A 14,609-nucleotide genomic window follows, 5' to 3' on the forward strand; every position below is an offset into this window, starting at 1 on the left:
CCTAAATTTATCCATCACAATCATGTTTCCTCTCAAACGTCTCTGCTCTGATGAAAATAATTCCAGTCTGAATCATCTTTCATAATAACTGTAAGTCTATAACCCGGGCAGCATCTAGGTAAACTAGGTAAACTGCATGCTCTCCAATGTGATCAGATTCCACCTGTAATGCGAATTCCAGACTGAATACAACACACTGGCTGATAGCTAACCAGCTTTTTATACAGTTTCAGCATAAACCTAAACTCTAATAAACAAGAGTATACCAAATGCCTTCTTATACCCTTTATCCACCTTTCCTGATACCTTCAGGGTCTAGCGTCTTTCCATAAAAAATCTCTCTGCTCATCAATACTTCCGAGGATCCTACCGATCATCACGCGACTGACTGTGTGGAGTTTGCACGTTCTCCCCGTGTCTGCGTGGGTTTCCACCGGGTGCTCCGGTTTCCGCCCACAGTCCAAAGATGTGCAGGTCAGGTGAATTGGCCATGCTAAATTGCCCCAGGTGTTAGGTAAGGGGTAAATGTAGAGGTATGGGTGGGTTGCGCTTCAGTGGGTCGGTGTGGACTTGTTGGGCCGAAGGGCGTGTTTCCACACTGTAATGTAATCTAATCTAAATCTAATCTTGTATTACCTTAATGTTTTTTTCTGCCTAAGCGCGTCAACTCACATTTATCCAGATTGAATTCCATTTGCCACTAATCAGTCTAAGTGACCAGTGTGTCTATATCCTCCCGTTATTGAGGCCATTGTAGCCTCTGCCTCGATTCAGACCATTTCAGTTTCCTTGATGCCATTATATTCATAAATATATCAATTTATGTCCCGAAAACATTTATAATCAAACTTCCAAAGTAATCTGGATGTCGATAATGAGGTACATGCATTTTGAATGACGGATAAGGGATTCCGGGTCTGATGAAATAATTCGTTCCGGTGTACTATCCCACGAGATGACAAATCACAGGACACGCTGTCCCAGTCACTATGGATTGAAATAACCATATCACTGAAGCTAAATCTGGCGTCAGAGTAAACTCTTTAAGAACACCCATGTTGAGCAAACATGGTTCCATAGAACTGTAACAGATCCCATTTTGCCCTATTACCAGAAATGTTCTGCACACAGTCCCTCGAGGGAGCAGTCCATTTTCCTCTGAAATGAATAAGCACACATGAGCAGAAAAATAACCTTGCACTGTCACCAGAATGAATCAACGCCATTCTGCCAGAAATGTAAGACAAATCCATATGTTTCAAAATCCTTGAGACATAGAGCACAAAGAACGATTTATAAGGTTTATTAATACAATACATCGAGCAGTGATTGCAGTCCACATCTATGACATGGAGGGGGCTATTAAGTTACAAAATGGTGCGAAAGAATTGCATTTGCTAAAATTTGTGATTGAGTCTTTAGAAGCTGTGGTCGGCGAGGGTTAGCTTTCAGAGGTGAAGGGTAAAGTGATGTCCAGCTATGACATCATTCAGACAGAATGATGAAATCTGTGGAACTGCTGGATAATGCAGACAGAGAAGGGTCAGATGTTATGATCCTCCTGTACACAGTAAGGTAAATCTGGCAATAGTGGATGGAACAGTCAAGTCGATGTGACTGGCCTGTATGTTTGGTTTCTGTCCAATGGCAACAAGTTTCTATTTGCATTTGCAGCATATTTGCACTAAAGCATGGAGTTAGAACTTGCATCATGTTAGGCCAGTTCCAGCATAAGTCCGTTGCTGTTTTAACATATCTCCTGTTCCGATATGCACTGTTGGAGATACATCTCATAAAGACGTTCCTGAAAACATAGAGATTAATAAAAGTAATGATATAAGACCACAAGACAATAAGAAATAGCTAATGTAGGACGACATTCAGCCACTTGAGTCTGCTCTGCCATTCAACAGGATGACATTGGGCGATCTGAAATTCCTGGCAATCGTTTTCCTGCCCTTTCCCCCACAACACTTGCTTTCCCCAACTGATCAAGAATCTCACTTTCTCAACCTTAAAATGCACAAGGAGTCTGCGTCCAAATCCCCCATCTTCTCCAAACCACGCCCCCACCCCCATCCACCCTCAACAGCTCTGTGTGGCAAAGGAGTTCCAAATACTCACAACCCCAACAGAACAAATTCCACCTCATCTCGGTATTAAATTTCATCCTTCTTTAAGTAATATGATATACATGGAAAATACGGTGACATTGATTGTTGAGAGACATATAAGTGCACACCTACTGCTTTGGGATTTGATGGAGGTAAGACATAGGGAAAACGCTCATAATTTTAGAAACACTGAAGTAAAACAATAAAGGCAAAAGTTACCTTTCTCTCAACCACAACATGTTGAACATAATTGCATTTTGCTCGAAGTTGCTTTCTCTCCTTCCTCGATAGGGTCAGTTTTGTGCTGAAGACACAGAGATAGAAGTTGAAAAATGAGCAGGATAACCTCCGTGGATCAGACATTTCCTGTTGACCTCGGACATAATCTAACATTATTGCACACCCATAAGCTGGCTACTGCAGAACATTTCCAGGGGAAGTACCTGCCATGTCACTATTTCAAAATAATTTCTAAAACAGGCTGGCATTTGTAGATGCTTGCCTGAGTGAATGAGTGAGTTAATGAGTGAATGAGTGAGTGCGTGAGTGAGGGAGTGTGTAAAAGTAAGTTTTGTTTTGCGAGAGTGAGCGAGGGTGTGTGTGAGGGGATGATCGAGTGAGTGAATGACTGTGTGAGAGTGCGTGAGTGAGTAAGTGGGTGATTCCTTGAAGGCGTAAGTTTGTGAGAGTGAGTGTGTGAGAGAGTGAGTGAGGGGTTCACAGAGTGAGAGAGTGAGTTTGCGTGAAAACATAGGAAACACAGAAGAAAAGGAGTAGATCTTTCAGCCCCTTCCGCTTGCTCTGCCATTCAGTAAAATCACGACTAATTGGTGACCTCTCATTTAATTAGCATAAACGTTATTTGAGGAAGAGAGTTTCAAACCTCCCCTACACTTTCTGGTTCGACCTGTTTATTTTTTAAATATCTCTCATGAATGGTCTGGCCGTAATTGTTCGACTACATCCCCGATTCAAGAATCTCCAAGCAAGTGGAATTAGTTTATCTTTACCAACTCTGTCTTTCCCTGAAGACCCCAATTACATCCCTCTTCACCTTCTAAATTCTAGAGACGAAAGGAATAATTTTGTCTAATCTCGCCTCATAACATAACTACTGAAATGCAGGTACCATCCTTGTAAACTTGCCTTGAACTCCCTCCAGGGTCAGAACATCCAGACACTGCTCTGTGTTGATATAAGATATCAGATGAGTGAAACAACAAATATTATGATGTCTTATACATTAAATGCGGAAAGGCATGTGGCTGTAAATATAAAGATAGAGGACATCCTTTGCCGTGTAGCATGACGAATATTCACAATATGTTGGAATTTGACAGCAATATTAGTAGTTGCAGAGTGAGACTACTACCATTCAAAGTGGGGGGAAACAGAATGGGTCTCAAAATAGCAGTGAGAAAAGGAAGATAACAGATAGATACAGGAGTTTTGAGACTATGCAGCGACATTTGAATTCGACCAATAAATTTTAAAGGTTGACAATCGATTTGAAAAAAAAAACCGACAGCCAGGATTGAGGGACTTGTCAATGAGTTCACATGGAGTCACAAACTGGTATGAATAAGATACTGATGTTACTGGGCGAGTTCAATCTGAGTGGTGTTGGAAGCTGATCTGCTGCTCAAAAGAAGGACCATTCCTTTTGGTTGCTTCAAAACTTGAGAATGGAGCGCACAAAGAAAATAAACAGAATGCAACTAATTTTCTTTTAAAGATTTAGCAAGTAGTTAGCATCTTGTAAGACCATTGTATTTCATAATGTGTAGAATCATATTGACTGGCTCTTATCTATTTTATGAGTGTATAAATGAGAAATTCGATGGTTCTCGAAGTGGTACTCTTCATTGCTCCCCCCACTGAACCAAAAAACATGAACTATCACGACCAGCATAATAAATGGACCACTGCGCATATAATCTAATAAAAAAAACTTCCATGTTGCAAATCATCACAGCTACTTAGCGACACTTCCCAAAGTCATCATAATTGCCAGCTCAAAGATGAGGAAGGAAGATACATGGGAGCACCATTACACACATGTTCCTCTCCAACGTACACAATATCCTGAATATTGGATTCTTTGAACCAAACTCAGTTTCTGCCTGCATTTTGGATGGAGTAACACGCCACAGTGAGAAGCAGCCTAGAATTTAGCTCCCTCTAACGTTTTCAGTGTAGTTATGGACTTGCAATAAATGTTGGCCGTGGCAAAATGTCAGTAAATAGACACCGTCTTATACATATACTCATAACAGGATTGGATCATTAGGCCTCTCTCTCTCTCTCTCTCTTTCTCTCGCTCTGTCTCTCTCCAGATCTCTTTCTTCCCCATCTGAAATTCTGTTAATGAAGTCTCTCTTGCACACTTTATCAATGTACTTTCATAACCCTCCAGATTCCTGTCACTGACTGATGGAATGTTTCCTAAATATCTTGTCAGAAATGCTATGGATGTCAAAATAAATCCTAAGAACGTGTCTGTTTAGTTTCAGATTGCCACCGCCCCAAAATCGAAAACGTAACAGTTACCAGTTGCAACACTTTGCAAGCAACATTGAGACAAGCATGAATCCGATCATCATGATGGCAGCCAGGAGGTAACTTCCTCCAGTTAACCAGTTCCAGATCGTAGAAACACACCACTGCGGATAAGAAAAGAAGGACCGAAATATTACAGTGAGAAAGAGGACAGCAAAAAGACGGACACATCTCGTACATTTTCTTATTTGTGTAACCCACGTTTCATCTGTCATGATATACTGTCGCCCATTCTGGACGTTTCTTAACAAAATAACACGTTGGATCATCATAAGAGAGAAGTGTTGCAGAAGACACTGAACTTGGAAGAATTGTAAACTGTGGAGCAGGGCAGCCTCTAACTCCAAAAGTACATTGATTGGTTGGTGGAGTGGGCAGATAGATGGCAGATGATGCTCAATGTAGAGATGTGTGAGGTGAAGCTTTTTGGTCAGAAGAATAATTAAGATTCTAAAGGGGGTGCAGGGACAGAGAGATCCGAGGGTGTATGTGCACAGATCGTCGAAGTTGGCAGAAACAGTGGAAGAGAAAAGTAAATAAGGTAGATATTTTCTTCATTTGAATTCATAAGAGCAGATAGAACAAGAGCAAGGAGGTGATGTTGAAGCTATAGAAGATATTTCTTAGGCCTCAGCTGGGGTTTTGTTAACAGTTGTTAGTACCACACCTTCAGAAAAATGTGAATGCATTGGGCAGAGCGAAAAGTGAATCTGAGATTCACCGACGAAATATTTTTTTAAAAAACACGTCAGACAGATTCTTCCTTTTCTCTAAACGAAACATAAAACTAAATACAATAACTTGCACGTGTGGCAGGATCGCCCGGAAAAGTGACTCGAAAACAAGAGAAGATAAAAGTATTTTAATGACGAACGGGACGTGTCAAATGACGGTTGAGGGAGCCGAGGCACCCCTGGCATTGTCGTGTGTACTATTCTGGAACCGTTCCCCGTAAAAAGACACACCAACATTACCAAAAGCGAAGTGAATAGTCAGAAGCAGATTATGTGGATGCAAAACCTTCTGTCGAAGAAGTAAACTCCATGTCTTTACCCAGGAGCACGTTTGACCTACTGAGCACATTGTGAATATTCTGTTTGTTCATTCATTTCAGATTTCCAGCATTTGCAGCTGCCCCCCTTATTTTGCAATCCACTTTCGATAAGGGTATAGAGCACAAATCTATATTTTAAACGCTTACGCATATTCCACCGTTCAGCATAAACATTGCTGACCCTTGAACCTCATTCCACATTCCTACCTATTAACATCTTCCTTGGTTTTATTTAAATAGTGTAAAAAAATCTATCAGTTTTAAGTAGGACTACATCCAACAACACTGAACAGGCTGTACCAAGAGATTTTACACAACATCTGAGTGAATAAATTTCGATTCATTTCAGTCTTACGTGATCGACAATGTATTGTGTGGCTTTAGACCAAATTTCTGTTAACCCACAAGGAGTAAACAATCTCTTCCAGTTTCTCTTACCCACGTATATCACAATTGTAAGTGGCTTATTTTGATAAATGTCTCATTCTTCTAAACTCCATATGTTCAATCCCAATTTACTCAGGCACCCCACGGGATTTAGATCAGAGACCCAACACTGCCATGACAACGCCTTTTCAAACAAAAGAGCCATACCGCCCAGATGAGTAAAATGTTTGCCGAGTCATCGCCGATGATATCTGCGAGATTTTCTCTTGATGTTTCTGAGATGATGAAACATGTCAGCAGTGATAATGGAGGCAAGTAAACCAGGGCGCTGAAAAACATATATTTGATCCATGCCCTCCTGTTCCTGGAAGCCTGCTCACTGAAATGACAGCGAGAAACATTGTCTCCATTAACTCAACATTTCCTTGCTAAGTCCCTGCCCCAGTCTACTCTTTAAATGACAGTGCCAACTTTCTGTACAAAGCCTGAAGCTTGGAATTCGGAATCAGAATGATAATACAGGCCAAGGCCTCACCTGCTCTCCTGCAGTTTACACTCGGCTGTGTTGATGACCAATTCACAGTCTTTCCCGAGTTGGTTCAAAGTATTCTGGACGGATCTGTTGATGGTTTTTTCGATTGTTGTGCAGACCTCTTGGATTCGATTCATACAAGGAGCCGGCTGCCGATACAAACAGTATGAACAGAGATGGGAAACGCACAGTGATAAGTTAATACTGGTTTTATCCAGGGAACATATTGACATCAAGGAATAAACGAACATTTCCATTACATGCTCTCCTCGCCCACGAACCCTCCATGAGCCCAAGAGCTCTGACAATATTTGATTTCAGAGAACTTTGCTCGGGAAATATAAACCAAAGGTTCTCTGAAACCTAACTTTGCAGATTGCAAGTCGGCTTTAGAATTCTGTGTTCAATATCCACAAACCTGACAGTTCCTTCAAGAAATTTGTCAATTTATTCTTCCAATTTCTATAACAAGGAAGTATAAGTCCTACCTGTGTCATTTTGACCATGTTCCTGATTCTGAACACTCGTTGTTATGTTTCACCATTCTGTGCCTCCCAAAACTGTCTGTTTTGAGTTCTGGATGCTGGATCGGATAAAATCGTGGGGCTCTAAGAGCTGCTTCTTTTTTAAAGTTTTTAATTCAATGCTGGAGGCCATTTGCTCGCTTTCATGAAACGGGCGATTACTGTTTCGGATGTAGGTTTTGCTCGCTGAGCTGGGAGGTTCATTTTCAGACATTTCGTCACCAGACGAGGTAATGTCATCAGTGAGCCTCCGGATTAGGCGCTGCTGGTGTTTTCTGCTTTCTATTGATAGGTTTGGGTTTCCTTGGATTGGTGATGTCATTTCCTGTGGTTGATGAAACCTCTGAAAATGAACCTTCCAGCTCAGCGAGCAAACCTACACCCAGAACCTCAACCTGAGCTACAAATCTTTCTCAAAACTCGCTAATTACTGTTTTATCAGCTCTTTCTTCAAAAATCAAACCAACAGTCCTTTAACACCGGAGTAAAGAGACAGTGCAGCAGACCACGTGGCAGATTGTTTCTTGAAGGGCCCAGAAAAAGGCAGGGCAGTAAACAATTGACTGACTGTGAAGTTACCAGCATCTTTGGGGATCGGAGTTCTGTCCAAGTAAAACAAACAAGTTGTGAAATTCACAGCTGACATTAGAGAGACTTCACTATTGGACACTGCTCACAGCTGGCGATCAGTTCAGTGTTCTTTTTAAGATTCCCAAATCTTAATCTATTTATTTGAGCAAAGCGACAATAGTGAGTAAGGATTTTTTTATCTTCGATCTGCTGGGATCTGTCTCTTAATGAAACTTTTTTAAGAATTGTAACGTAGGGGTTAAGTGGTCTTGGAGCAGCAGGTATTTTGAGCAGGCAGGCTGTGCTTGTTCCTGGGTCTGTAGATTGTTAGAGTTCAAATACGAACTTTACTAGAATGATGTGCCCTTCCAGTCGCATGTGGGATTTTAGGGAGAATGTCAGTGTCCCTGATGATTAAGCCCGCAAGGAGTATGTTGATTGTAAATCCTATCATGTTGCATGTCAGCAGTGGCATAGCAGTTAGAGGCAATGCAGAATTTAAAGGAGCTAAGCTCGGTGATGGATGTATCAAGGAGGGTACCAAGCCCGCACATGGAGTCAGGAGTCAGGTAGATGGGTTGCCTGTAGTAAAGGTGACGTAGGGAGGGGGTGGGGGTAAATAAGCAAGGACAGTAGGAGTATCTTGGGGATATCCCAAACTCAGGAAGTGTGTTCTGTCACAAGATGTGGAAGGCGGATTGATTGTTAGGGGAATGCAACACTGACAAATAGGCTTGAAGTATAGAGACTGGCTCAACTATAACGAGTGCAGCGTCAGATTCCAAGCCAATCAATTATTAATAGGGGACGTTCTAGTCAGAGGCATAAACAGATGTTTCTGGGGCAGACAGAGAGAGAGAGATAGCATTTTCGTGTGCCGGGGTCAAGAATGTCTTAGAAAGGATGTGGAATATTCTCATAGGGGAGAGTGACAAGCAAGAGGCCATTGCTCACATTAATACAACGATATAAGGAGAGAAAATGGCGATGTTCTGAGGAGAGAATATAAGAAAATAGGCAAGAGGTTAAAAGATAGGTCCTCGAGGGTAGTTATACCTGGATTACTCTCGATGCCACCAGCTAGTTAGAGTAGAAATAGGAGGATAGAACAGATGAATACGTGGCTGAGAAGCTGGTGCAAAGGGGAGCAGGTACATTTTTAGATCATTAGAATCTCTTCTGGGGTAGAATTGACCTGTACAAGAAGGGTGTGTTGCACCTGAGTTGGAAAGGCACTAATATGCTGGCAGGGAGATTTGTTGGAGCTACTCGGGAAGATTTAAACAAGTAATGGGAGGTGGTGGGGTCACAAGAAGGAAATTTGTCACGTCCAGACAACAGTGATCGAGTGAATCCCTAGAACTGTGTAAGGGCAGGAGGAATGTGAACAGAAGGTTCGAAGAGATGTGGGCCAAATCTTGGAAAATCGAACTAGATTAATGTAGAATATCGGTCAGCATTGATCAAAGGGTCTGTTTCTGTACATCTATATAACTATGATTCTATGGCAGTTAAAGGTGCTGAATTTTGAACCCAGTCTGACAGGGAGTCTGAGAAAACATACTGAATGGAACAAATTATTTATCTTCTGCCTTTTTCACTGAAAACTTTCTCATTAAAGTTTGGTTGGCACGAATGAAAAACGAAAAAAGTCCCCTTTATCATATGCGGAGCATTGTTCGAGAAAAGTTCAGACGAAGAGTGTTGTGTCCAGAAAGAAAACATCCAGGTACCAAGAAATTCGGGCCAAGGCATGACCACTCCCCGTTGTCAAGAGGTTGTGTTTACACATTACAACAGCTGCACGGCCAAAGCTCGATCCTGATGGAGATATGCATATCAGTGCTGTGTTTGTAATAGATTGGTCATGTATATAACACTGTGAAACTTGTTGATTTGGTTTCAATACTGGACTAAGTTAGGCCTAGCACCTCTCTCTGTCTCGTGCTCACTCTTTGCATATATTACATAACTATCTATGTATATATAAATATGTATGTATATAAGTATTATAAATAAAGTGTTTATATATATACACACACATACATATATTCACATATAAGAAATCATAAATCTTGCATATATTTACAGTTATCTGTATAATTTTGTGAACGGCTGAGACTGGCACCCCTACCTTGTTTGGATCTGGGATGTAAATTGTTGGCATATCAAAGCCACACTTGTTGAGTCCGGGTCTTTTGCACAGTTCTTGCACTATTTGCATCATCACGCGCTAGAGATGAAAGCAAACACATTATCCGACAAATATAAGCACATTTCCTACTTTAGTATCGAACATACCATCAGAAAGTAACGGGTTATACCATATTGGAGGTGCGCAAACTCTCAGAATTTCTCAAAGAATTTCACCACTAATAAATGGCGGTCGATTCAGAACAGCTCAAAACTGTCTTGCAGAAAATACAAGTGCAGTTATGAACACCCTTCAGGCAAAAATGAGATAAATAAGCAACTCGTCTGCTTAATTCCAGGTTCGATTAAAATTTAAATGTGTGATGACTATTTATTTTTTAAGCAGCATCAGCCTGTGTAGTTTTCATGTTTTTATAAATTAAAATAGAGAGTTTAAATTTCTCTTTGTTGTTCCAAACAAATTTGTGACAACTAGCACTTACAATTATTATGAGCAAGAGCTAGGTAACAGCGCAAATTTGCCACCTGAAATATTACACTGAGGATGAATAACATTAACACATCAGCACGAGTCGCCTGGTGAACAGGTAAGACAAGACTATAACAGTTCTGACTGTGCTCTTAGCTCCCCTTGCCTCTCTGTGATTCATAATATTCCATTCATTTCTGCCTACAAGCCTCGACCTAACTCAGTCTTGTATGCTTGAATAGTCCAACCTCCTCTGCTCGGTGAGAAAGGGAACATAACCGACTCACAACGTGGTGAGAGAAGGATTCATCCCTCATTTCTGTTTCAACTCTGAAAACATCATTGAGACAAACCATGCCGATAGTCTGTCAAACCGTCAGATCCGAAATCTGTTCGAAATACGATGATCTGTCACAAAAAAAATGAAAGCGGAAAGAATCCACAACCCAACAAAAAAACATTCAATAGAATGAGTGGAGTCACATTGTTGGGAAAATAAACATGGGAAGTAGGAAATGAGGATAGACAACTGAAATGCGAGTATTTATGAATGTGACCATATGGTTGACCCATCGAGTAAATTGTTTTATCAGACCAATCATTTCCGCTGGAAGTGTATATTCATGTTCAATTGTGGCCAAGGATTTGATCTGTTACATTGCATGTTCTGGGAAAGAAAGGGTCAGAAGGAACCACAATCCAATCTGAAGATTGATTCCTAAAAACTTCATTATTTATTCAAAACCTTTCAATTAAAGGCGCCACTCTCAATAATGGAACGAGGAGGTTGACAGATGCATTCCTGAGCTGTGGCAATTCTGTTATAGAAACACCTTGCTAAACCAGTGTCACAGCTTTATTGGGAAAAACAAGGACTGCAGATGCTGGAAACCTGAGTCTAGATTAGAGTGGTGTTGGAAAAACTCAGCAGGTCAGGCAGCATCCGAGGAGCAGGAAAATCGACGTTTCAGGCATAGAGCTTTTATTTTTTTTCTTCTTCTTCTTCTGAGCTCCAGAATGTCCCGCTTAACCTCTCTGTCTCATTTTCATCCCAAAAACATTAACCAATCATGCATCGTCTATTCTAACATCGCCTTCTCTGACCTGGTTTCTAATGTGGCTTGTCATTTTGAAGTGTCTCAGAAGTCTACACGACAGAAAACAGTTCTGTGGTCCATCGGGTCTGTGCTGTCAAGAAATCTACCAAATAACTATTTTAATCCCATTTTCCAGCACTTAGCCCATCGCCCTGGCAGCCTTGGAATTGCAAATGTGTCCCTAAATACATCTTAAATGCTATCAGGATTTCTGTGTCCCCCACCCTTACAAACAGGGAAGTTTAATATTGCTCAATGACGACATCACCCACAGGCTCTATTCCTGATGAAGGGCTTTTGCCCGAAATTTCGATTTTCCTGCTCCTCTGATGCTGCCTGACCTGCTGAGCTTCTCCAGCACCACTCTAATCTAGACTCACAGTTTTATTAGTCGACTTTGCATTTAACCCACACTGAATATATCTTTGATGTCAAAATAAAAATGCAAAGAGTAAAGTCTCCAACAACCGTCAAGTCTTAGACTGAGATACGGTTACTAGAGTGGCAATATTGACTCAGTATTTCTCTCTCCACAGATGCTGCCAGAACTGCTGAATCTCTCCATCACTTTCTGCTTTTTGTTTTAGGGATTAGACTGTCAGCCCTGAAAATGGTTTTCTTATCAAGGCAAACTTGACTGTGCAGGAGGCTCAGTCCTCATGAGTTAATTTTGCAATACTCCTTGACTGTCAATAATTCATCTTATTTAGCTAAAGCAGGTGAGTATAAAATGATAAATTTTAAACATTATTCCTAGACAGTAGAAAACCACGTGGTCGTATTTCTGTAATTTTTTTTTGCTTTACATTCCATTGGAATGCAACAGTCATAGGGGTCAGGGATTCAGTTCCCCGTGAAGGGAAGCTTCAATGACATGAAATGAAATACACACCTGTCTGTCACTTTCGTGCCCAGCCTCATCAGCTTTGCTTAGATAGAACCTCAGTTTCTCACCGTGCATCTCGTTTATCTTCTCGACAACATTCAGCGTCCGTTTACACAAGGCTTGTCCCATTGGGTCAAAGAAGACAAGGATCAGATCGGCCTGTTCACCTGCAGCAAATAAGTGAGTATAACGTTAGATTACCACACCGTGCTCGGAGATCCTCCAGTGTTTAAGTTGCATTTTCCAAGTGTTCGATGAAGTAAGATCTCCTGAAAGCTGTCAAGTTGATGTTTCAATGTTCACACCGAGAGATGTATGGGTTTAACAGTTCTCCACCAGAAAGTCCTGGCTCCTACAACGTTGAACAATTCAACAGAGCATCTGATCACGGTCCAATTCAAATTCTTCATGACTGTCTTTTCAATGTGCTTGCAAGTGTGTTCCCCCAAATGAAATCTTTGTGTCTCTTGTGCCGGAGCACACCAATGTGCTTCGAGTTGATGAAGTGATCCGCCTGAAACCTGTAGAAAACGTTCCTAGTCGAGAGTGTGGTGCTGGAAAAGCACGGCCGGTCAGGCAGCATCCGAGGCCCAGGAGACTCGAGGTTTCCCGCAAAAGACCTTCATCAGTTTCCCGATTCTCCTGCTCCTCAGATGCTGCCTGACATGTTGTGCTTTTCCAGCACCACACTCTCGACTCTGATCTCCAGCATCTGCAGGCCTCACTTTCTCCAAGAAAACGTTCCTGGACCGATTAACTTGGTGGCATTTCACTCCTACTCACATTTCACATCTACATCATTATCCAGAATGGAGAAGGCATGTTTTACCTTCTCATCAACGATCGCAAATGAAACGTTTTGCGTGGGTTCAAGTTTTCCTGTGGCAGAACGTCAATTTTAAGGAATATATCTGGATTTTCAAGACAGCCATAGAAACGAGGAGCAGTGGGATTCTAATCAGCACCTTGAGCCTGCTGTGCAATTAAATACGATCGTGAGTGATCTGATCTCATGTTCACCGCCACCTTCACAGGGATTTATATCCGATCCCGGTTGACCTTGAAAAGATTGTGGTGATGATAAAAACTGAGTGATTTGTCAGCTTGGTTTCAAGTCATGGGTAGTGTGTATAGTTTGCGTGTCACTTTGACATTGCATATGGGTTATATTTGATATGATCGTATAAACCCTTACCAAAACTACAAATTCCTAACATTACAGAATGCAAAATTGCTAACTTCGTAATGCAACTTGTTAGTTATGTGATTTCATACTTTCTTGCTGTTCATGGTGAATTGCACTCACAACACAAGTTATATTGCCAGGCTACACGTCTTTCCATGGCCAACTAATTTCTCCAGGGAGACTGGTTTGCAAGGTTAGATCTCGTGGAATAGAGAGAGAAATAGCCATTTTGATACAGAACTGGTTCAAAGTTATAAGGCAGAGGGTGATGGTGGAGGGTTGTTATTCATATTGGAGGCCTGTGACCAGTGGATTGCCATAAGGATCTGGGTTGGGTTCAGTACCTTGCGTCATTAATGGCAATGATTTGGATGTGAGCATAAGAGGTACAGTTAGTAAGTTTGCAGGTAACACCAAAATTGGAGGTGTAGTGGACAGCGAAGAGGGTTACCTCAGATTACAATGGGATCTTGATCAGATTAGCCAATGGGCTGACAAATGGCAGCTGGAGTTTAATTTAGATAAATGCGAGATTCTGCATTTTGGGAAAGCAAATCTTAGCAGGACTTATACACTTAATGGTAAGGTCCGAGGGAGTGTTGATGAACAAAGAGACCTTGGAGTGCAGGTTCATAGCTCCTTGAAAGTGGAGTCGCAGGTAGATAGGATAGTGAAGGCAGCGTTTGGTATGCTTTCCTTTATTGGTCAGAGTATTGAGTACAGGAGTTGGGAGGTCATGTTGCGGCTGTACAGGACATTGGTTAGGACACGGTTGGAATACTGCGTGCAATTCTGTTCTCCTTCCTATCGGAAAGATGTTGTGAAACATGAAAGGGTTCAGAAAAGATTTACAAGGATGTTGCCAGGGTTGGAGGATCTGAGCTACAGGGAGAGGCTGAACAGTCTGGGCCTGTTTTCCCTGGAGCATCGGAGGCTGAGGGGTGAACTTGCAGTAGTTCAAAAAACCATGAGGGGCATGGATAGGAAAAACAAAAAAAGTCTCTTCCCTGGGGTGAGGGAGTCCAGAACTAGAGGACATAGGTTTAGGGTGAGAGGGGAAAGATATAAAACAGACCT

General features: G+C 41.6%; 2 protein-coding genes across 4 annotated transcripts in view; both read right to left on the bottom strand.

Moving 5' to 3' along the window:
- The window catches only part of LOC140468458 (uncharacterized), a 1,057,462-nt gene that overhangs the window by 543,770 nt on the left and 499,083 nt on the right, over positions 1 to 14,609 (bottom strand). The gene's annotated exons all lie outside the window — the stretch shown is intronic.
- Positions 1,319 to 14,609, bottom strand: part of LOC140468549 (uncharacterized) — a 54,052-nt gene continuing 40,761 nt past the window's right edge. For 2 of the 3 annotated variants that reach the window (XM_072564640.1, XM_072564639.1), the window contains exons 6-12: positions 12,353 to 12,513; positions 9,875 to 9,973; positions 6,650 to 6,795; positions 6,322 to 6,493; positions 4,665 to 4,777; positions 2,334 to 2,418; positions 1,319 to 1,804 (exon numbers count right to left, since the gene is read on the bottom strand). In XM_072564640.1, coding sequence (XP_072420741.1) covers positions 1,748 to 1,804; positions 2,334 to 2,418; positions 4,665 to 4,777; positions 6,322 to 6,493; positions 6,650 to 6,795; positions 9,875 to 9,973; positions 12,353 to 12,513 — 833 coding nt within the window. In that variant the 3' untranslated portion in view covers positions 1,319 to 1,747. The remainder of the gene's footprint in view (positions 1,805 to 2,333; positions 2,419 to 4,664; positions 4,778 to 6,321; positions 6,494 to 6,649; positions 6,796 to 9,874; positions 9,974 to 12,352; positions 12,514 to 14,609) is intronic. The other variant, XM_072564641.1, reaches the window with a different exon arrangement.

The sequence above is a fragment of the Chiloscyllium punctatum genome, chromosome 47 (assembly GCF_047496795.1).
Source record: "Chiloscyllium punctatum isolate Juve2018m chromosome 47, sChiPun1.3, whole genome shotgun sequence".
Classification (NCBI taxonomy): Eukaryota; Metazoa; Chordata; class Chondrichthyes; order Orectolobiformes; family Hemiscylliidae; genus Chiloscyllium; species Chiloscyllium punctatum.